Consider the following 24,288-nt stretch of genomic DNA (forward strand, 5'->3'; position numbering starts at 1 on the left):
TAGAAGAAAATTAGAATTATGAAATAAGGGATTTTTTGTCCAAATAATATCCACAGGACTGGAATACTGAAGAGCTCTGTTTCAATGAGAGCTATTATATATTCATGGTCACAAAATTTCAGAACAGCATATTTTATGTTTGGAAAGATCAAAAAGATACAATTCAACCTAGGACAGGAAGCCTAGGATCAGCCATTTCAATCTCTAATTTCAGAGCATCAAGACAAAAGAAAAGTTAAAAGGGAAAAGTCAAAAAGGGCACTTCTCTCTCTTGGAAGAAAAAAGGAAAGATAATAGCATCCCTTTAAAATGATGGATGAAGCAGAAGTAGGAGGAAGAAGGGAAGATGAGAGAGCTGTTGCTTCTGCTCAGGACTCTCCGTTGTTCAGCTACATTGCAGGACAGTGACATCGAGTCTCTGGCTGCAAGAGGGAAAAGGTGACATCAGGCTGTGAGAACTGCCTTCTGAAGGTCCATCATACTGCCTGCTGCTCAGAGCAGTGTCAAGCCAGCTCTCCATCCACCCCTTCAGCCACCCCAGCCCAGCACTCTTTGCAGAAAGGCAGCCAGTTATGATCACCAAGCTGCCCTTTTGTGCAGGAGCAATGCCAGCTCCCGTCCACCTGTCTCTGGCACAAGGGCAGACAGCTAATTTGGGCTTCTTTCAGCTACTGAGATGCTGATTTTCACAATACTTGTATGTCCCTAATTATTTTGGAGAATTCTGCCTCTTGCTCCAAATTGGTTGAAACCAGCCAACAGACTCAGAAGCTCTGAAGAGAGAAGTGGGAGAGAAGCTGACTGATGACAGTGGGACATTCAGAGAGGAAAAGAAGGAAGATTTTAACAAATGGTATTCTAGCACGCAAACTAATGAATTTTTCTTTGCAGTCTCAGGCAAGCAGTGGTACGTTGACAGCTCTGTGGGCACAGGAGTCTCATTTGAGTGTAATTTAAGACACACACAAAAGGCAGCACAAGTGAAGCTGCATGAAAATCCTTTGGGAGATTTTTCTTCCACATTTGGACTTCAAGTAAGTAGTAAAGTAAAAGTTTGACACTTGATTTCTGGCTATCCCATTCAATATTCTGACTAGCCCACATTTCCATTACCTCATTTATGGTGTGACCCCAAGCACTGGAGGGGTAAGCGGACAGCATCAGTGTCCCAGGAGAACAGCTGGGTGAAGGAGTGTGGCACAGCAGGCAGCTTGAAGCTTTCTGCCTTTGGTGCATTCATGTTGAAGTGTGTGGCCAGTCTGTCTGCAAATTCTCATGATTTTGTTTCACTTTTTCTCCTTATTACTCATCTCTGTTAACTTTTCCCTCATTAGCTCTCCTGGTACAGTAACACTTTCTGGAAAAACACTTTGAGTTTATCTTCTTCACCCAGTAGCCTGTGTGGATCACCCCTCTGCCCCTTGGGCTTTGCCAAAAGCACTTGGGTTGAACAGGCCTTGAAAGTTTTGCCTTTGTCTGATTTCTATTCTTATTTCAGAAAGGAGAGCGCAAAGAAACACTTTTCTGTTCTTCTCACTGAACTGGGCAGCTGCACCCAGTCACTGTGTGGCAGAGCAGGGACAGGTCACAAGAGCTTGAAAATGAAAACTTCTAAAGAGGGCTAAGGTCTCCCTGAATGTCTTGAGTCTCTTTTCAGGAATTTATTAACATACTTCCCCCTGCTCATTGCATCCTTGCAGACTTATACTTTCCCTCAACCACTGCTTCAGCCAACTCCATGGCTTTTTGGTCATAGCAAACACTGCCCAGCACGTTTTGTTCCTCCAGATGCTCTTTCCATCACCCTCAAGCTCAGGTCGTGTCTGTTCCTTGCTGCTTTCAGCAGTTTCCCTGTTTCTGCGGGCTCCATGGCTCGCTGGAGAAGCTGGCACTGCTCCCAGAGGAGCTGGCTGCCACCCCTCTGCACAGACCACCATCTCTCTAAAGAACACCTTGCACAAGTTAAAAGTTAACAAATGAACAAGAACTTGGCCATCACATAGGCTTTGGTTGTCCAAACTGACAGCTGATATTCCTATTGTTTCTTTGAAGAGCTGTACTACCTCTGTGTTCTGTTTCAAGGATGTAAAATTGGCCACTAAGCTGATGCTGGGGTCAGAGAGAGGCCACATGCTGCTCCTGTGATTTGGGCAAGTTGAAAAGTTTCTGGATGTCAATAGTTGCACAGGCTCACCAGAGGCTGTTAGAACTTTACTTCTAAAAACCTGCATCTGTTTGATGTGTTTCAGTGCTTCCTCTGTGCCAGCTGTAGTGAAGTCTCCCCCGAGCAGAGCATAACCCTGTAGCGTAGACACAACATCAGAGGTGTAGACAGGCAGTTAAAACAAAAGCAGCTGTCACCTCTGGATTTGGCCTAAAAGAAAAATCCATGGGTTTGGGAATCAAGTGGAAAACACGAAGTCTAGTCCTTCCAAATGGGGAGCTGGGACAGTCCCCATGCTGGCACAGTCTGTGCAAGCCAGCTGCCCACTCCTCCCCATACAGCGTTGCACCTCACCATCACTACATCATTTGCACACTTGTGCAGCATGAAATGCTCTGCAGCCAGAGCAGCTGACCATCTCTCACCAGCTCCTGTACTGCTAAACGTTTCAGAGCGTGAGTCACTGAAATCCTGCAGTCTGGAAACTTTTGGTTGGTTCACAGCATGTTAGGTTTTTGTACTCTCCTTTTCAGCTCATCACTCTTCACTGGGTATATTGTCTTGATTCGTGAACTGCTGGTCTCTAGGTATTTCAGTGCCACATGGTTATTTGTGGTTTGGCTTTCTCCATGATCATTTTATATATATATGTGTGTGTATACCAATCTACATCCCACTCCAGCTCCTAAGACTGATTGAGTCCTCAGCCTCTCTCAGAGACTGACCAGCAGCCTCAGGGCAGAACAAGCCAGTTTCTGCCCATATTTGTCCCCATACAGGCACACATCTGTTCATTAAACCTTTCTGATGGCCTCAGAAAATTTCCACCTATGGCAATTATGGTACCATCAACCTTGAGCTACAGACAGAAAACTACAAGTCTCCCTTCTAAGCCTAGCTGTTATAAGGGGTAAAGGTTGACATTTTAATGGCAATCACTGCATATTTTACACAAATTAGGCTACTGAGCACAATAATACATGCAGTCAGTGAGTTAGCTACTTAACTAATCCATTTGGGTGAAATGGGAAAGACAGCCGGGAACAAGGATCAGTTTCTACTGACATGTAAAGAGAAGAGGATGACACTTTCTGATCCATTACGGACTCACAAATAGAAGAAAATATTGTAATTAATTACTCACAGGTGTTTTCTTAGCAACAAAAAACATGAAAGGGAAAAGTCCACAATTGTCACAAACTGAACACAGAAACAACATGAAACTTTTCTGCTACAAACTCATGAAAGAAGGATGGTATTCTTCACTGATGCACAGAAAAATGGAACTATATCGGGGCAAAAAACACTGTATCAGGATTCGCTTTTCCTGCAGCCATTGGAAGGGACTGCTTCTGCAGGAGAGTGATTGCAGATCTTTCATGGCACTTCAACCCAGCATTTCTGTAAATAACTGAATTGCTGTGCCATAGCAGGATTCTGGTCTACAACACCCTTCCTCCCTTTATATCGTGGCTCTGAGCGCAGGGGCTGGCTCTCTGCTTCGCTTCCAGCTCTGTGGTTTCAAAGTCTGCAGGTAGAGAGGGCCTGTGGGGCTCTGCAGCCTTCAGTGATTAGATGTGCATTAAGAAAATGGTTTTAAAGGGTTTTTAACAAAAGAAATCTAGGCCAAAATGTCTTCCTCAGTTGTAGTTTAATTCAGCGTCGCCTGGTCAAAAATGAGGTATTTCATATTCTTAAGGAAAAACTGGAACTGACAAATTCATTACTTATTCAGGCTAATCTAGTAAATTAAGAGGTAATTCTGAAGAAATAATGAAAACTCTCTAGTGGCATATTAATTATGACTTTTTTTTTTTTTTTCAGCTATTAAGAAAGGAGGATTATGGATGTGGCCAAGAATAAAAAGAGATCTATTTTCAGGGTCAGTGGATTTATCTTTTCAGGGGTCTCACAGAAAAGAATAAATTGATTTCTCTCTGTGCAGGTGATTTGAGAAGCCTTGGACCAGAGAAGTCTATTTTTACTGCATTGCATAATGAAACTTGCTATATTTCAAAGTTCAGTATCTATCTACTCAAATAAATACATGCAAATCCATGGTTTTGATCAAAAATCCAGCAACCTCCGGCAACAGGCAAATGCTAAAAGTTTAACTGCCTGGTTGTAATGACATTCATTAAATTTGCTACTTGTGTATTTTGTTACTCCTACCTATGACTGCTGTAAAAACATGTTAATTTGGGGGATATCCTGGAATGTTGTGGAACCATAGATTTGATTATGTGGCAACTGCACATAAAAAAACAATCCAAGCTCCATGTTACAAGAAGAGAAATGAATAGTGAATTACCAAGGTTTTCATTCAGGTGATTTCTCAGTCTGGAGAATTTCTCTACTTCAGAATGAGCAGCTGGGCATGATCTAGCTCCTGTCTTCCTTATCTGCCTGTTGCCTAAAGAGGAGAAATTTGATAGGATTTTGATAGTTGTTCATTGTAATGCTGCTAGTCTTAATTTTCTTTCTTTTTTTTTTTTGGGTGGGGTGGGGGGAAGCGGCGGGAAGAGGGTCTTTGTGTTTGTTTTGTTTTGTTGTCATTTCTTTGTTTGGTTTGGTTTGGTTTCCAAGGTTCCATTTCCTTGAACGTAATAGAAACAAGTCACCGGTGTTGTTTGAAATTTGAACAAGTTTCCTGCTTAGAAAAATAAAAACAAAACTCAAACCCCAGATCCATCTGCTTTCCAAGGAAGATTTGGTTATGGCCATTTACTACTGATTTGCAAGCCGCTCACAGGATCCCTATTTGCTGCCTGATGTCTGGCAAGTGCACATAATAGAGAGGCAACAAAGCAGCACCCCAACAGCTGCATTTTTCAGTCCCTTTGTACAAGTGAGTCTTCTGTGATTATCATTGGTTCAAGCATGTTTCATAAAGATGATTTCACTGGCGCTCATGTAGGCAGACTGAATGGCATTTAAGGCGCCATCAATTTTTACCTTGTGGGAAGCTGGTGATGACCATACAGAGCAGAAGAGCCTCAGGGCTGCTGCTATTTTCTGGCAGAGCCCCGCAGTGCAAAGCCTGCCTGCTGGTGCACAGAGGACCGGGTTTTAGTCTCTTGTCTACACCATGATAAGGGGAAAATACTGCCCAGGCAGCACAGGTCTGGGGCAGAGCTATGACCAGGGCAGCATCTAGGCTTAAGGTTTCCAGCAAATGCCTTTTCCCATCTTGAAGGTTAAGTGGGAACAAACAATAAAGCTATATGTAATTTATCACCCTGGGGCAAGTAACTTCAAAATGGAGTCAGAGTGTGTCTTCAATCATTGTCCTTTAGAACGCACTGGAAAAACCTAAAGCATGTAGGCAATCCGAAGGCAACACCGTGCCGCCTCTCCACTCCAGTTTTACTGAGTATATGTAATGTTTAACACAAACGATCATGTCCCAGCTTCTTTCAAGTCTTCTTTTGCTACTGTAATATTTTTTTCTACATCACCCCACTCTTTCGGTTTATTCAAAATAAAAATGCTTTGAAAGATCCAGATATAAAAACCACAGTGTAGAACTTCATCCCAGCAGACACAATGCATTTCGTTTTGAACTTCACCCCTTACTCTCTTTTACACTTTAGGCCATCCCTGCTGTTGAAAGTAGTCCCGTCGTTCCACTGCAGCAGTCAGTTTTTCGTATCCTTTTTCCTTGTCTGCTGATAAATCAGAGCAATGAACAGAACCAGTTAATTAATACAGGGTAAAAATTTTTTATTCCCCTGAAGCAGTTTCCCTGATCTGTTTTACCACACAGATGCACAACATTTGCACTGCATGAGAGAAAGGGAGCGTATGAAGGAGAAAGATATGCGTGGCCTGGAGGTGTGTGAAAGGGGGCAGAGAAGAGGCTATTTTGTTTTAAGACATGAAGGTTTATGGTGTTCACTAATCACTAGATTTCAATTCAGGATGCCAAAATCTTGTGCTGCCAGTAAAATGGAGGACATACTCTTTGGGAAGATAAAGTCCAAAAGGGAAGGTAACCATATGTCTATAACCCTGTTGTAAGTTTATAATCTCTGTGAACACAAAAATTCATCTTCTAGAAAGACTAAATATTAGTCGTTAGTTTTGCAGCTATCTCTTGCATCAAGAACCATTCCATGAGCCAGCTGTTAAACAGCAACTATTAACTTGTAAATTAGAGTAGGATACAATACATGCTTTTATCAACATAGATAAAATAGCACTTATTCTGCCTTTCAGCAAAATAATCAGAGAGCCCTGGTGGGATCTCATGTTACTCAGACTCCTTTTTCGTAGCTTTTACAATCCAGCACACTTGCTGATAATGTATGAAGTATGAAATTAAAACTAAATCAATTGTCAGAACAAATGAAAAAATACACTATGCAATGCATTATACTCTGGTCCTTTATTACATTTTTGCACTCACCTGCTAATTCCCAAAATCCAGTCAATTTACAATGAATCTTCCAGTCATTAGTGGGATTTAGCAGGCTTCCACTGTAAAATAGTATTCACATTTCTCATGAGAGCTGTTATGCATAGTGTTGAAGGGTACCAGATACAAAGGCTGTCAGTCCACAACTACATTTGATTTTCATAAGCTTATCCAAACTTACATCCTGTGCTGGGAAATTGATATGAAGTGCAAATTTTTTGAACAGTTTGTTTTGTTTTGTTTTGTTTTGTTTTTTAATAATCATGTTCATCAAGACTCAGTTTTGTGCAGAGGTTTATGTGGGAAAACTGGGATATTGCTGCATTACTAATTTTTAAAACAGCTTCTCAGGAACGCAACTGGATGTAACTCCTCAGTGGCTTGCTTGTGATGACTAAACTGAAATATATTGTAATGCTTCTCTGAATTTGAGACTAGAACTGAACTATTAAGTGATTTGTCCTTTTTTACTCTTTTATCACAATTTTAGAGCAAGTATTCTACATAAAATTAAGCGATAACTTTAAATCTGAGTTCATAATTTAAGGTGATAATATCAGATTTCATTCCAGTTCATTTACATTTACTAGCATAAATGGCAGGATTTGAAAAATGACATTTGGCTCTCCTCTTAATTTTTGCAGCAATATGTATCATCAAGAAATTATTTAATTAGTACCTTGAAAATTAAGTATTTGCCTATGCCATTCAAACCACACAACAATTCCTAAGTCTCTTACTTTTCAAAATAAATAAATTTTTCCAAATTGAAATAACTTATGGAGTTTTTTAAAGGCCACCACTTCCTTAGATAGCTTTTTAGCATGCATGAGAAAAGTGGCACTTAATTTCACACTCAACTAATCCTTTAACAATTTTCTTTCAGGCAGAATATAAAAGGTTATTATTAATTCCTTAATAAAATAAAATTTTTAAAAAGTTATAGTGGATATGTCTTTAACCTTGGATCAATTTGAGTAATTTTTTCCCCTCAGAGAAGACACCAAAGATCAGCACAAATGGCAAATGATAAATTGGCCCGTGGGAATTATGCAAGAGTCCTCCTCCTCCTTTTTTTCACATCAAGTCTCTTGAAACGCCTTTCCTGAACTACTTCTGGTTTTAGCATCAGTCGGTCTATTTGACTCTTTCCATCTCTTAGCTATCAATGGCAAAAGTTGTCAAGATCTGAACTTACCTGCCTTAAATTTTAACTCCCTATTGCACTGAAGTAGTTTCACAAAGACTACACCCAGTTAAGATTCACGATGAATACAAAAGTTTCAGAAGTTCCTATCTTAAAGGCTTATTTGCACTTTCCTATGTGCTTGTATTTGCTAAAGATAAAACATCTATTGCTCTCCTTTGCAAGATACAGCACGAAGAATTCCATTGGACATATGATCCATTGCATTTATACATTGTAGATAATAATCTTTCTCAATTTACCAATTTCTCTCTTACCAGTTCTCAAGCTCTCACCATATTGTGGACCTCTGCTTCAATATTTGTAGGCATTCTGTTTATAAAGAAGATAAATTTATAGCTGCTGTTATTCATATAGGACCCTTCTGGTTGCATTATCAGATGTTGAAGCATTCCAGGCACCTTATGGAGATGTGTAGTTAAAAAAAAAAAGTTATTACCTCTCAACAGCGATGGTGGTGGTACTAGTAGTAGTAGTAGTAGCAGCAGCAGTCATAGTAGTGTTGTCAGCTCCTCTTTTTCATCACTGCTTCTTTCTCCAGTCACTTAAAATTATATGTCTATGAATAACTCCCACAACTAGCTTCAAAATCTGTTAGGAACATAGAAATGCAAGGTTTCTTCTGTTTTTCTGAGTCCAAAGTCTTCCTACAACACGAAGTGCATACTAGGATGTAATAGAAGCACCTCAAAAAGAAAGTTTCTCATCAACAGATCAAGTTCCTCCTGAAAATCAGTTGAAGTTTTTTGGCTCAAATAGTTCTATTGGAGAAAAAAATCCTCTAAAATCTGTTTGAGCAATTGGTCAGAAATCATCTTCTTTCCCAGTCTAGGTCTATCATAGCTAACTTCTACCAGTTTTGCATTTCACATACAGCCTAATTTCTAGCTCACTCATTTAGCAAAAACAGTTACTTTCCCAACCTGATTTCTGCTCATGGCTTGACAAAATGTGCAGCAGTGCTGGCCATGCAGCTAGACTGTTCTGTAGGTTCTGGGCACCCAAGCAGGTGAATGCCAAGAAATGGCACAACTCTGTCCAGTGTCCCTTCCCCACTCACTTAGGTAGGCTGAAGACTTTTGGAAATCACTGAGCTCTGTTGTTCATGACTCAAGTCAATCATTAAGAAGGACTGGGAGGACATGTCCGTTACAATGTGTCATTCCATGAACTCTTTATTTCATGGATGCTTTGTTCCTTCTTCTGGCCACAGCTGCAGAAAACCGCATGTAATGTGAAACCTCAATATGGCAGCTCAATTCTTACTGAAGCTGTTTGGAATAAACTACCCAAGTATATATGCAGACAGGTATAAAATGCATGGACAACACTTTTTGAAAGCTGTCATTTCCCAAAAGGACCCATTAAGGTAGAAACATGATGTAGAATTGGTACTAAAAAAAAAAAAAAAAGCAGTCATTTTTTTTAAACATTTAATTTCTCCACTAGCCTGTATGTAACACTACTTCAAACAGCTACACACGGTCTCATTTAGTGAATATATGAGGAAGAGGTCTGTGTTATGTTTGCTAAAAGAACTTGGATTTCAATTCCATCTGCTGCTGGGTGTGTTTGATTTGTATATTAATTATGCCTGTTTGTAGCTGTAAATTTGCTCCAGATTAGCAGCTGATTGGCTCCGCACATGGATGCATAGCACTGCGTGGCTCCCTTGCACTTTTATAGTTTTCTAATGATTCTGTACTTATGCTTTTTAAACTGCTTTAATATCCTTCTTATTCCATGTGAGCTTTCAACCCTGTCTTATTCAGACAATTTCTTCCCCTTAAGAGAAAACTTGTTCCTTTGATTCTTCTCTTTGTGGACCCTTTTGGCTGCTGTAACACCAGCTTTGTCCATGGTGCTACTCTAAAACATGGGACGAAATTCCTTCTTCTCCCAGTCTTAAAAGGAAATTCAGCATATTCACGTTTAGCATTTTCTACGTGGAATGACTTAAACTAATGGGTTTAGGAACTACATAAGTACTCAGAAGGGTGTATATACATACCCATTGCTGTGCGGATTTAAATGCTTGTCACGTTGAAATAAAACTCTCCCACATGTGGAAGATTTTTTTTCTCTAGATCAAGTTTTCTCTGAGTTTTCTCCCTGGTTTTCAAAATGTCCAAAAATTCTGAGCTGTCAGCTTTGTAGTTAAGACCTGCGAGATCTGCCTGAAAACGTAACACATCTGAAATAAGCTGCATAAAACGGCCTTTGTTGAAGCCGCTCCCATTTGTATGTGTGTGTGAATGTTTGTGTACACTTAGAAAATAAATGTTGAAAAGGTCAAGCTGATTTCCCTCATATTTTAGGAAAAGAATAACTCTGAGCTGAAAAATTGTATGCCAAGTTTCTGCCTGAAGCAAATTTTTACGATCAAATTAAAAACCTCTGAGACCAAGAGTTTATAATGGAAATACCAACACAGCCTTAACCATGGCAGCACTAGCGGGCACTGAAATAACATTAGGAAAGCCCTCCCTGCCCACAATCTAAACGAAATAAAAAAGATGCCATTTTCTAACATATACCCCAGGCTAGCAAATAACAATGATTTAATGTACTTGCCTTGTGGTAATATAGTAGCACTGCAAACCTCTGAGCCAATTTTTCTTTTATTCTTTTTATTTTTTTTTTTTTTTTCATTTTTAAACATATATGCCCCATAGGGAAAGGATTGCAATTTAACTCTTATTTGTGGATATATCGCTTTCATTTCGACAATTCTTGAAAGCCTTCCTGCTGTCACATGCTGCTGTATGTGAGCACCCAACTGAATAAAGACCCACCAGGCTTTTTCAGGAGTTTATTCACAGGTTTGGCTTTGCTTATTGTAGTATGCACCACATTTAAATTAGATGAGGGCTACTGTAAAGCAATAACATTGTCAATGACTGGAATCTCACTTTCCCCTCTAACAGTCTGAAGCAAATTAATGTATTGGTTGTTCATTAACAAGTAAACAGTTTCTGCTACAATGTCAAGGAAAAAAGAATGTGTTCATTAATATGAACAATCTTCATCTACAAAGATGATTTACACAATGAATGTCATGAATAGCTTTCCCCTAACTAGTACACTACCAAACTGAAAAGCTGATTCTTAGGACTTTCCTGAAATTACAATATTGTTTGTTTACCAATAAGAAAGACAGTCTCAGTCACCTATGCCACCATTGTAAGCTCTATAGTAAGTACTTAAAAAAAGAGAGGTTTCTGGAATCACTTGTGGAATTAATAAAATTGATAACTACAGACTTACACTGCATCAATGATACATATTATTCCTGTGATAAGTTAAGCTAAAAATAAGATTAATTTGGTTATAGAAATTTCTTAAACAACAACACTTAAATTATTTCAAACTTGAAATTTTTCAAGAATTTTCTGAAAAAATCAGCAAACACTGGCTAAAAAAGCAAAGCAGTTTGGATACACCAATGTAATCAGCATGCCTAGTGTTTTTCTGTTAACCCTCTGAGTAGACCCATAGTATTCTGGACTTTTTGTATATTAATGCTATGAAAATTGTAACTTACAGAAATATTAATTTATATCTAATTACTTAATACATTATGTTCTAAATATATTTGAGCTAGGCACCTCACCTAGTGAGCAATGCATCCATCCTAGAATTTTAATTATCCACTAGAGAAGCCTGTCTCTAGCAACTATAAGGGAAGCTTAGATGACTGCCCTAGATTAGATGCTTAACCCTTAGATGGATACATCTAAATGAGACAACACCCAGCTCTGTACCATTTAACTAAACCTGTGCTATCACCTATCAGTACTACATTTTGACATAAAAGTTTGCTTACTGCACTCAAGTTCTCTAGAATATTGCACTTAGCTTGGAGTCCACATTATCTCTACTTATATTTAATTGAGAGGAATTAAGCTGGAAGTGACCCCATTCTACTCTTCTGTTAATACTAAGATCAGACGGACAGGCACCTCCAGGGACCAAATTTTAGATGACCTCAATCACCCTTTTGAAGTGTTTCTTTCCATCTCCTTGGTGACAGTGCCTACCACAACTGCCATCCATCTCATCTAACCACATAGGCTTGTGGGAGGAAGTTTGCCTTTTATATGTAATAAGCATTAAAAAAAAAAAATGTTGTCACATTTAGCACCAATATGATGCAATGATTTAAATGGAAAATGAAGAAAGAAGTCAGGAGGACTGGTATGTATTACAGTAAAATGACCACAGTACTCTATGTGCTCTCACAGATTATCACATTAGAAATAGTCTGTTATCTTTGATTTCTTTTTTTTACTGATGTTCCAAGTATGTTTAGGGCCATGTATTCTGTCTTCACTTACCCCCAGGAACTGAGAGGTTAGACAAGAAAATGGGTAGTTGCTGCCAAACAAGCCTGAACTATTATTATTTCCATGAAATCATATACATATATATGCATATATATATGTTTATATTTAATATATATATATGGGTATATTTAAAATCATTATGGAAACCACTTTTAAAACAGTTTAAATATTTGGATACCTTTCCTTGAATCCTAAAAAGGGGCTATCAGCAATTTGAAACCCAATCTCTCACAGATCTAAAAATAAGTTAAAATAAATATTTTTTAGTTATGTTCATAAAACATGAACAAAAGATCAGAAACTTGTTAGTGGTGAGTAGGGAATTCAGGATCTAAGATTATTTTTATGTACATTTTAAATAGCACAAGATGGCATAAGATGAAGGAGCCAAACTTCTTATTTTAATAATAGCCCTGTGTTTCAAAGCATTGTTGCCAGGAAAATCCCAGATTATATTTTTAATAATATTTCTCATGCATAAGGTGAAGTATATATATTTTTTTCTCCTGACTTCCCTTTCTAATTAAGAAGAGTGAACATCAGCCTTTGCTTTAAAACTGCCAAATTTTCCCAAGAGTCAAGGAGCATGTGGTATTAATGGACCTTTTTTTATTACCAAATACATGTCTTGCATTTATATGGTTGAGTTGTAGCTCTTCTAAAAGGAAGCCTGTGATATGATGTGGGAGGGGAAATGCTGCAAAAGCATGTGCCAGATCCTGATGTAGGTAGGTGGCAAGGGGAAATTTACCTTGACTGAGGGTTTGGGTCCATAGAAAAATAATCTCTGTCCTACCCAAATGCTATCAAACTATAGCCTTTAGTATCACAATGGTGGTGGCTGTGCGCTGTCTACCACGGGTCTGCTCTCCACAGTGACTCAAGGTTGGATGGGCACAGTCAAGGATCTGCCACATATGTAGCCCTTTCTGAAACCCTAAAATCTGAAGACTTAGTATAGCAGTTCCTTTATCTTTTAACCTCTTGACCCTGTGGAGTTCTCCAAGACGACACCTATTTGCTTCACTTGGGTTACTTGGGTTCCAAGGTAACTGAGGCTGTGCACAGGCTTTCTGCCTGTGGACATACATTCAGAGACCAGTGTCCTGATGGCTTAGGGTGAGATTCATTCTACTAAACTCACAATCTCAAGTTTGGTGTCTGACGTAAACTTCTGTCAGCAGTTCCTTCTACAGTCAATGGAGTGAGAGCAATAGGTGAATCAAAGCATGGGGCCTGCCTAAAATGCACACCCATGATAGGTGAGATGAATCAAATCTGTAAATTCTCATCTCTCTGTATCACCAAGGAAGTCCAGAGGTCTAGTTTCAACTAAATGTCTCACTTCTAGGTTATTAACATTGGGTGAAATTAACTGTATTCTGTATGAAATACTTGTGTACTTGTGTGAAGACTCATAAGCTACAATCCCTGTATTTGAAATCTTCAGAGCTTTTAATGTATATACTGTAATGACTGAGACAATGAAAGATGCATTTTAGAGGATGGAGAGAAAAAAACAACTTCAGTATCTCTTTTAATATGGTCCAACTGACACTTCCAACCAGAAACACAAAAGAGCATCACACCAGCTCCAACAAGCAGGTACACATCTGCTGCCACAGCTGCTCGTAGGGACAGTTCCATGAGCAAACACAAATCAGAACGGAAATGATACTGTGGGCAACTTGCCCTGTTCCTCCCATAGTTAGTTATACTTCCCAGTAAGATCAGAAAAGCTTGCATAGCTTTTTGGGCAGCATATTAATATTTCTAGCTCTATGATATGAAAGAAAGAGAGAGAAAGAAAGAAAAAAACGGCAATGAGAGTGAAGAAACCATATTAATGTGATTTTTTTTTTAAATACTTTGAGAAAAAATCAACTTTAGAAGAGAAAACTTCAATTTTATAAGAGCAATAAGAGAAAGTATAAATTTCATAATGTTGGGGTTTTTTTATCTTAGAATACCATTTTGGAAGTTGCCTTTTTCATTCAAGTGAAATTCCAAGTGATTTTATAATAATTTTTCTTTCAAATTATCACATCTGAAGCAAATGTCTACAAAGCATAATATTTCTGTGGAGGTCAACTTTAGGATAATGGTTAAATAAAATGCGGTGTTGAGGTTTTAACAAAACAGAAATATGTATACTCTGTGTAATGCTCATTTTATTAAACATTACAAATAGAACTGGTGAATAATTTTTAGTTTCTCCATTCCACGACAAACTTTGGCTAATTCAGTTTAGGCTTTAAATATATATTAAATTATTTGAATTTTCCCTGATTTAGAAATATTCTATCTATTTAAAGGGTAATTCTCACCGACGTTAATCTTTAAAAGTGACTCTCCCGGAATAATGAGGTCATGCTGAGAGGATGCCTGTATATTTCTGAATGTGATGCAAAAGAACCAGGAACTTCTCAACTAGATCATTACATACAATTACATGACAGAATATGTCCTCAAGCCATTTCCCAAGACTCTGCATTGTCATTAGCAGCAAATAATATGGATGCAAACTTTGGTGGCCATCATTATGTCATCTTCTGTAAACTGTGAGTCTGTCCTAAACCGAATTTCCCATTTAGCCTGCATAATATCCTCCAAAAACAGTCACTCCGTGTGGAAGTATGATACAGGTTTAGAACAAGCTGCTGTAGAAGATACTGTTTAATTTTATTTTCATTTTTAAAGCCTATATTTGTAATCCCTAAGAAATAATGTGTTTGATATTTTTTTGGCCAGAAATAGGCAACAAACTTTAGAGTACTATAAAAGATATGTGCGTATAAAAGCGAAAAAGCCAGAATAAAGCCCTAATGTGGGTTGTCAAGATTTAAGGTGATCATTTACTCAGAGGGTTAACATGTGCTAAAATTACATACTGCAGTTCCTAGCTTCACTGATGAAAACATTCACTGCTTCTATCTTTAAATAGAAAAGCAAAATAGCCTTAACCCTTTGAGGATCAGATTAGCAGCAAGTTGCAATCTAAAGAGAGAACATGTATTTCAATCAATTAGGAAATTATTCTTACAAAGGTTCTGTGAGCACCCTTTTGTGTTCCACCATCCCAGCATTTACTGCTGGATATATCAGCTGTAATCACTTCACACAGGCCTGAAGGATTTTCAGGGTCTCAAAGGGTTAAAGCCAAGACTTTTGAGTAAAAGTGTTTTATTAAAAGGGTGAGTTAGGTGAGCGAACAGTCTCAGATGAACTTGGTGAATAGTCTTCCGATTCGGAGTTGAGTTCAGGTGGAGCTTGCTGTGCCTTATAACGTCCCCTCACATCCTGGTTGCGTCTTCGTCGGAAAACCTGCCTCTCCTTATCAAGAGCGGTGGTCTGGCAGGGGCATAAAATAAGAATAAATGAAATTAGGCTGTGTGTGAAATGCAAAGCTAATGAAAACCATGAGGTTTTATGTGGTCTGCAAATACCAGGGATAATAAATGTTCAGACCAAATTAAACCTGTTCTGTCTCAGTCAGGTCTGAAAGGTTGAGCCCACAACATAGCTAAATGCTTTAAAAAGTGTATTTCCCCAAACCTTAAGAGGTAGCGTGACATCATCAAGCAGATACAGTACCATATATATGGATGCCATATGTTCTACTTCTGGACGCTATTAATTTCACCCTTTAACAGATTCAAATTTCAAGCCAAATACCAACTGACCTTCCCCCACCCTTCTCAAAATATAAATCTGTTTCTACAGGCAAGGCAGAGATGTACGTTTGTCTTTGATTTGACCTAATGATGGCTGATACACACTCACCCATGTTCAAGTCAGTGCAATAGGCTAACAAAGATGGATTGTGATGAAGTTGTCAGACAGGAGAGAAAAACAAACAATGAAGGGAACTAGCCCAGCTCTTTGATACCTCCTCATGCCGTTCAATGGATGTTCTTAGGGAGAATGCTAAAGAGCTCTGACGGAAAGACCTGGTTAGCTTGAGCACCCTGTCTTCTCCTGTTAATCAAAGTCTACCAAATTAAATACTCCACTACTTTTGTCTAGGTCTATCTTGAGTGTTTAGAAATGGGGAAGAAGAATGTTCACTTGATGGGCTTTATAGTTTGATGAGCTTCTGCCACTGCTGAGAATGCAAGCCTTAGTAACATGGCCATGACTTCCAGCCAGATCCTTCCTTCTGCTTTTCTTGGCACATTTACGAAGGGGAAACTGCAACCCAGAATGGGACTTGGTTTTGCTGTTTTCTTGATGACAGGGTATTAGACTGCAGTCCCTGACATTGCTGTAAAATTACAAGTTCAACAGGATGGCCTTGATTCAGCAAGAGCACTTTGACACATAGTTAACTGCCTTCTGAAGCAGGGCTGCCTTCTTAAAACATGGTCTGTGATTTTTTTTTTTTAAAGCAACACAGGAAAAGGCAGGTGGCCAGTAAGATGACATACAAAATGCAAACAAATCATGGCACTGATCATGATCATGATCATGGCACTGGAGGCAAAGATAACTTTGAGAACTTAATAGGTTTAACTGCTAAGGCTTGTCAAATTTGTCCCTAGTACAAAAATCTCTATTTATAAGAATGAACCAAAACGTTATGCAGCTTCAAAGGATTTATTGTTTGCTTTTGAGATACTCCTGACTGATTTCTCTAGAAAATTTACCAGTTATAGTGTGAGCCTCATAGGAGAGGAGAGATGTATTTATAGCCAGCATATTTTTGAGAACAAAATGAAAACTAAATCCATCATACCAGTGCAGAATAGCATTATGGCAATCCCTGCTCTAAAATAATGCAATCAGCATCCAGTAATGATGTAATAGAGACAGAGAGATGGACAAGAGCACAGAGCTACTATAGCAAATGGATTTAATTAGGCTAAGTCACTGAACTATTATTTTTGTGTCTAGAACCTACATAGCACTACTTTAAAGGGGCAAAATAATAAGCTTCAATAAATTCATCCCTGTGTTTTAAATACGAACTGCTAGAAAATCCAACACTTCTCATCTGCTGAGAATTTCTTTGTTCACTGCTAATCTTTTGGTTAAGAGCTCTAATTAGTTTTTTCAATGCCTTCTAGGTTTTGCAGCCTTGAACCAATTCAGTTTTTTATTATTTTTTAATGTGAAACAGAAGAATACCTAGCTCTTTTACACACAGTGAATATACTGCATACAGTATGTAATTCTGTGTGAAAATTGAAAAGAATGGCATATATTACCATTCTATAAAATACAGATTTCCATTTAAAAGATGTTTTATGCTTACAGGAAATAAGCATTTATTTAAAGTTTAAACCACATCACATCATCTTGTGGTATAAGATACTCTCCTCGGAGAAAGTTAAACATTTCTGGCTGAATAAATAAAAATACTTGTATTAAATTCAAAATTTATTTTTAAAATCTGCTCCATGAGAATGGCAAATGTATATTTAAAAGCTGAATGTATTTGAAGTTAGATAAACTACACAGAAGTGAATACTCTTGAATACTCTTTTTATTTAACTCGTTTTTTTAAATAACAGTATTATGAAAATGCCCAATTTCATATTGCTAGATAATTAAATATCAGGACATCATTTTAAAGATGTTTTTAAAAAATAAACCCCAAGATGCTACTTTTCTACTATATTGGGGTAGTTTTGGGTGCTTTTGTTTAAATACATTTGTTTAAATGTACATAAAGGCACTCTCTGCTTCATTAATCAAAAATGATAAGCAAAAAAACCTGAAGATCCTACCTAATCTAGCACTGTATGCTGTCGTTTGTAGGTCCAATTATTTCTGGTTCCCTAACCCTTCGGAAACTTCCTGAGATATTGCAAGACTATGTTTTTACATCTTTATCCCAAGTCCCCCTTGAATTTGATCTAAATGGCCTTTATAAAGGCATGCTTGTAGACTCAGGGGCATTATTGTGATTACTCTCCCGGCCTTTCTCACCCAAAGAGCTTATTGAATAAAAATGTATAAAGTCACAGAGAGCTAAAGAAGGGAGCATTTATCTACTAAGAGTAAAAACATACAGGTCGTATTTTAACCTTTAGTGTTTCACATGTCAGAACCACAAAATGGGTCAGTTTTGGCCACAGCCAGAGCATTCACAAGCCCTACAGAACTTGCAAGATGAGCCTATTCTACTCAACGTTACGATGATGTTTTGCACTTCCACTGTCTATGACAATCCCAGGCGGACTGGTCACTGTGCATTCTGCACAAATGCTACTTTTAATTTCATGGTTATTTTTTACATCTAAAGAATTTCAAAATACTGTAGATCAATGCTTTGGAACACTGGGGAGATGGTAAGATACATTTAAGTGTGGACAGCCTGTATTTTATAAGTGCAGTTTTCACCTACAATACACCCTTGTGCATGTAGGCATATTTCAAAAATCAGCTTTTTCATTATTATTACTGTTTTCGTAACAAAGGCCTCTTATATGCATTGCCTTGGTTTAACAGATTTATTATTTCATCTACTATTCAGCTGGGTTGTTCATCAGTGCGTGAACCAGTCCATTACGGATTTCCAGGGCATTTCTACTTTAAGCTACTCTTTCAATAAATAATAAGAGGATCTGAAGTGCACTTATGCTTCACAGGGCTGCAAATCCCAGATTTTCATTATAACATTTTGACTTTTTTTTTTTTTTTCCCAGCTCGAGGTGAGAGAGCGAAAACTTTGAGCGCTATATGATATTAATGGCAACTAAAATGTAAGGATAGCATCCTTAGTTAAGATATGCAGCTGTCCTTTCACAATCCATATGAGGAAATGTAGAGCTTCTTATCCAGCAGATACGCGGATTGCCTCTAATAGTTCAGTGCTGATGGGTGTGAAGCACTTCATTAAACACTTATGTATTTTGCATCAACATTTAGTAATCCTGACACTTGGTACCAAATGGTTAACCAGACTTTTTTTAAAAAACATTTGATTTGCAATAATTGAGCATTAGTTTAAAATCATGGTTTCTGTCACCTGTATACCAAGGTGCAGCTACCATTTTTCTAGGATTTTGCTGCAGGTGGTATCTTTGTCCTGATTTCTACTTCTTGATGTTGCAGGACTCCTGAGCCATGCAAATTCTTTTTTTATTAGAAAATGTTGAACTCCGTATTTCTGAACAAACATTAAAAAACTACAACAGCTTTGATATAAATGTTGGATTTGCAGTGGGAAGCACCTGATTATAGCTGTGGAATGATATTCTCTGGCAGGTCAGTAATTATTGAATTGAAATAACTACATTTTATGAACACAAGCAGCGACTGTTTTTCTTTTCACTTGTCTTAATTTACTGTTGGCCACCAAATATAGATATATATTCATTTCATTAATAAAAGAACATTATTGTGCATTTTGCCTCTTAGCCCATCCATTATTCATACCAGCCAGGAGACTGAAGTGGGGATGCAGCTGTTCACGCATTAATCTAAGAAACACTTCCCTTCACTTGCTTTCATTCTGCAGAAACGTATTTGCAATTTGTTTGCAATTTTCGTAATGCTTTGTTTAGTGTGTGGAATTACATGGACACACGTATTGAAACACTGGTATTTTTCTTCCAGTGCATTCTTTTATATACACGTATGTATATGCATGTGTTTAAATGTTCACACCTTGATAATTTTATCCTATTTCCTTAAGCTTCTGGCTAGTGACCTCGATATGTTGAGATATGTAACAGCAGGTTTCCCTACTGTAAAAATGACCATTAAACAATGCTTGTGGCACGAGCCAGGCAGCCCTTCAGTCCGGCCTTTTATTATTTTTTCCATGGTTTTCTCAGGTTATATCCAGATACATACATATATATATATGTATATGTATATACATATATATATATGTGTGTGTGCGTGATTGATTCATGATTCAAGACACTTTTCGGAGAGTACTTAAAACTTAGCAATGCACCTCAGTCCAGGAATGAAAGACACAGGTTATTTTTAGCCCCTCAGGCACAAGCTATAACTAAGTCAAGTTACACGGTGATTTGGAGACGTGCAAATGACCACATCGAGGGCACAAATTAATCGAGTGGATTTGAACCTAGACCTCCAAATACAAAAGGCCAGTGCTTTAGCACACCATGTAACTTCTGGCATGGAATTTAGCTAAAATGAAAGTAAAAAAGAAAGAAAACAAAATCAATTTGATGTATGCTTTGTACTGTACCGGTAAGTGAATACAAAGAAAAGTATTCTACACATATAACTGCTAAATTCATATTTCTGTATTTAAGTTTGTGTTTACTCTTTGACATTCTCCCTTTTTAGAGACACAATTCCCCAGCTGGTTTCAATTACACGTGGAAAACACTTTGTGCCAAGTTGTTTGCATGGGTGAATTTTATTTATAGTTTGTAAATCAGTTGTGGTTTTCTTAGTCAAAGGACAGGAGAAGAGATTTTAAATGAGTTTAGATGTTTGCCTGTTTTTAACAATATTCAGTTTACAAAGGGCTTTGCAGTATTAAAAATGGCACTTTATAGATAGCAAGCCTGACTACCAACTTCCTTGTCCCATTGTCAAGAGGTCTGACTGTAACTTTTGACTTGAAAGTGTATTGGATCCACTTGGGATAGGTGTAAGTAACTCAACAGATGCATAGTAATGGGAACTGGGAACCTAACAAAGAAGATGGAACTATGGGATTTCAAATAAGTTATTCAAATACATTTTAAACTGTGACAGTGACAACTATGTTTTAAAAATCCAGTATTTTATGAATTCAGTATTGACTGGGTTGACGATTTCATGAAGCATCCCATGTAACTCGTGTCCTTGCTATTGTCATTGCATAGATAAAAACATTAATGACTTTCCCACACATTTCCTGGTTTTCATTTTGTTCCTTTAGCTTTTATGTAGTGTCTGTGGATATATATAAAATAACATATACTAATGTTTTATACTAATCTCATGTATAATACTACATATAATAATATTTTCTACTAATATTTTATATTAGATACACCCACTCTGGTGCTCCCTTGATATTTTGAAGCAGCCCAGAAAAGGCATAAAATTCAGGCCATTCAGTTTGTAGCAGATTAAAATAAAGATTCAGACATAAACCACAACCAATAGGGAAATTCAGGGTTGAAAAAAATGTTGGTAAATTATGCAAAGTATTGCCTTCAAAATGTGCTGCCATTAGGAGGAAGAGGTAATGCAGCTGAAGAAGGCTGTGGATTGGACACTGCAACACTTGAGGCTAAAGGGAAGGGTTGAAATACTTTCACTCTTAATATTCTGGCTTAGCTACAAGAAGGCAAAAAAACTTGAATCACACAAACCAATGATTAAAGGTTAAGTAGATATTACAGACAAGTTCCTTATAAGAAAGTAAATCTATCATTTATGATATTTCTGAAGGACAAAGTCGGTGCCACTCTTCTATCAAAGAATGGGATGAGTTTGGAGGAAAGAAAAAAAAGGAAATTCCAAACATAGTACCTCTGCTCAGAGATGAGTGATCTCTGCTGTCTTAGACTTTAGTTGACACTGGTAATTTGGGTTGAATGAAGATGTGATGGCACCATGGACATTACGCACCTGCACCAAGGCTGGCATTCCTGGCTACCAAGAACAACACTTTACCAGCCACAGGGCAGTGCAGGCTTGCAGGGGGGCGGGGAGGTGGAGGTGGGGGTGGTTATCTGGAACGCACAAGTCTCATTCCCTACTGATTTTGGCGTTTGCTGCACTTCTGATAGCAGGGCTGATGTCCCAACAGCATTAGGTTGCCTGCTTTTAAAATATGTAGCAGACGGGGTTCTGAATGATTTTATTGATTTGGCCCCTGTGTTTTTTCTGTTCCTCATAATCAAGAAACACTGTAAGATTTTTCAGGCATTATATCCCGTAGCTGCTACAGCTGTAACTGTACGTAAGGTTTGTTGTATTTAAGTATCTCAAAAGAGCCATGTCACTTTTGCACATATCTTACTGACAGGCAATAAAACAGGATGCATAATGAGTGCTCAGAAAATTAGGACTTTGAGGCACCTTGAATAAGCAAGTCTTTTAGGCAGAGAAAGGAAAAGGTTTTCTGGCTGACTGAAGGAGGAAACAGTGCCATTTAAAAAGATAGTTTAGAGGACTGCTAGAAACTAGGGATGAAAATGATCAAAGAAGTGGAGTAGAAAAATGTAGTTTAACACTAACAAAGGGAGCATTACATTTTCCTTGGGAGCCACTTCCATTTTTCACTGTACTTGTGAATTCAGGTTAATTTTCATGGGCCTGTGATAAATTATCTGGTTTATAGATGCGAACTGATGAACCTTTTCCTATGCTTTGCATTTGCACTTACAGTTACTACTAAAAAGTAAACACTCGCTGAATCGAAATGGTTTTATTTAGACCAAAATATTGGTCACTACAGCAATTGCTTGTTTCTTGGAGATGAAAGGACCAAACACCAGGCAGTGCTGGTTTGGAGGTACCCCCTATTATAGCATTTCCTAATTAAGCATCTCCGCCTGGGAGTCCTGCTCTCTCAATTTGCCTTTCCACACTAGGTGCCCTGTTTAGAAAGCTCTAATTATAAATATTGTTGTTACTGCCCCCAGCTGGAAAACAGAGCAGTTTGTATATGAATAAGAGAGATTATCGCCCATCTGCTCCAGCCCATTATTCAGGGATGTGTCATTTTGTATGCTGATGGCAGCCATTACTATCGCTTTAGTCAAATGGCCTTTTTCTCTTTTTTTTGGATTTATTTATTTACCAAGTTGCAGAATTAGAGTCTTCCCCCATTACCTCCTCAAAATGCACATGGTTTGTCTCAAAATCTGGGCTATGGCAGTTAAACTGAGTCAAGGCCAGTCTGAGAGGACACGCTCACTTTTATCACAGGCTCCTGTTTCTGGTGGTCTGCTCTCCCTGAAGCTGGCGTTTTAAAAGATCCAAGCATTGTGTATAGCAAATGGAAAGACAGATTTTTTTTTTTGTCTTTCCTTTGTAAGCAGAAAAGAAAAATTCCTCTAATACTGTCAAAGCTAAAGCTGGGCACTCAGGACCCTCTCCCCACTTATTCAAAACCCAAATGCACGGATGCTGCGCCGCTGTCTCTTGGTTGCACCACAGGGCTAGAACCTGTGAAGCATGATGCTAAGTGACAAGATAGATCAAGCAGGTTTTGCTATGTCCTTGCGGGTTGTGCTAGGTTTGTAGCTACAAACACAAGTGCGATAGGCTGGAATTACACATTCAAGGCTACACACTCAAGCACTTGGAGTGAAAATGTTTCACAAATGCTTGCTAGCCAGCATTCAGCTGATGAACGGGGGACTACTTTTCTACTTCTTGCCTGAAAAGTAGGATTATTTTTGGTTTTGTTTTTTTATTTCCCCAGAACATCCATATCAGAACCTACTTAACCTCAGTGTGTGCTCAGAGAACTGCTAGCTTTTATGGAAACTGCAGGAGCCTGATCCATGCACTCAGTGAAATGATCCAGGTTGGGAGTTTTACTTTACCAGAAATGCTTGCAGTGACCATCTCTGCTGTTTTGCTAATGTGGTTGATTTGCCAGGTTTTTCCAAATACTTCACAGATAAGTTTTTAAAGGTTTCAGTCACTGCAGTGTTAGAAAATGCAGATTCTGCAAGAAACTTATACAAATTAATCCAGCTATAAAAATGCAGGTCTTGTGAGCAATAAGAAGGAAAAAAGCAGCAAATAACCACTTCATGGAAATTCCACAGCTCTGGATTGAATGAGGAGGTGCAGGGGCCTTGCGTGGGCTATCAGACCTGGATCCCTCCTTGCCCCGACTCCAGAATAATCCCTTCCCACCCAAATTCCCACTTTATCATACAGCTTAAGCCATCTAACGACAACCCTGGCACAGTTACACAATGAATAAAAATATATTCAAAAGACTCATGCAATATTTAAAAAAATCAAATCAAAATAAATAAGTTTCAGAAGGGTTTTAAAAATAAAAGAGAAAGAATGCATTGTTAGAAACACAAGCTTACCAGCACATACAATGCATTGTATTTCATTGAACTTGGGAGAGTTTCTATGACCCGCGTTATGTAAATGCATTGTTCAATCTAAGGTAAGGATTGTGTTTAGTGGGTTTAAAATGACAGTATATAGCTCCACATCTCACATGGAAAAGGAGTAAAATATATGCTGAGAGCCT

General features: G+C 38.1%; 1 protein-coding gene across 3 annotated transcripts in view; it reads right to left on the bottom strand.

Moving 5' to 3' along the window:
- Positions 1-13,630: 13,630 nt before the first annotated feature.
- Positions 13,631-24,288, bottom strand: part of DCLK1 (doublecortin like kinase 1) — a 240,238-nt gene continuing 229,580 nt past the window's right edge. For 2 of the 3 annotated variants that reach the window (XM_065051779.1, XM_005511996.4), the window contains one exon: positions 13,631-15,485. In XM_065051779.1, coding sequence (XP_064907851.1) covers positions 15,321-15,485 — 165 coding nt within the window. In that variant the 3' untranslated portion in view covers positions 13,631-15,320. The remainder of the gene's footprint in view (positions 15,486-24,288) is intronic. The other variant, XM_065051788.1, reaches the window with a different exon arrangement.

This window comes from Columba livia, chromosome 1, assembly GCF_036013475.1.
Source record: "Columba livia isolate bColLiv1 breed racing homer chromosome 1, bColLiv1.pat.W.v2, whole genome shotgun sequence".
NCBI classification, from domain to species: Eukaryota; Metazoa; Chordata; class Aves; order Columbiformes; family Columbidae; genus Columba; species Columba livia.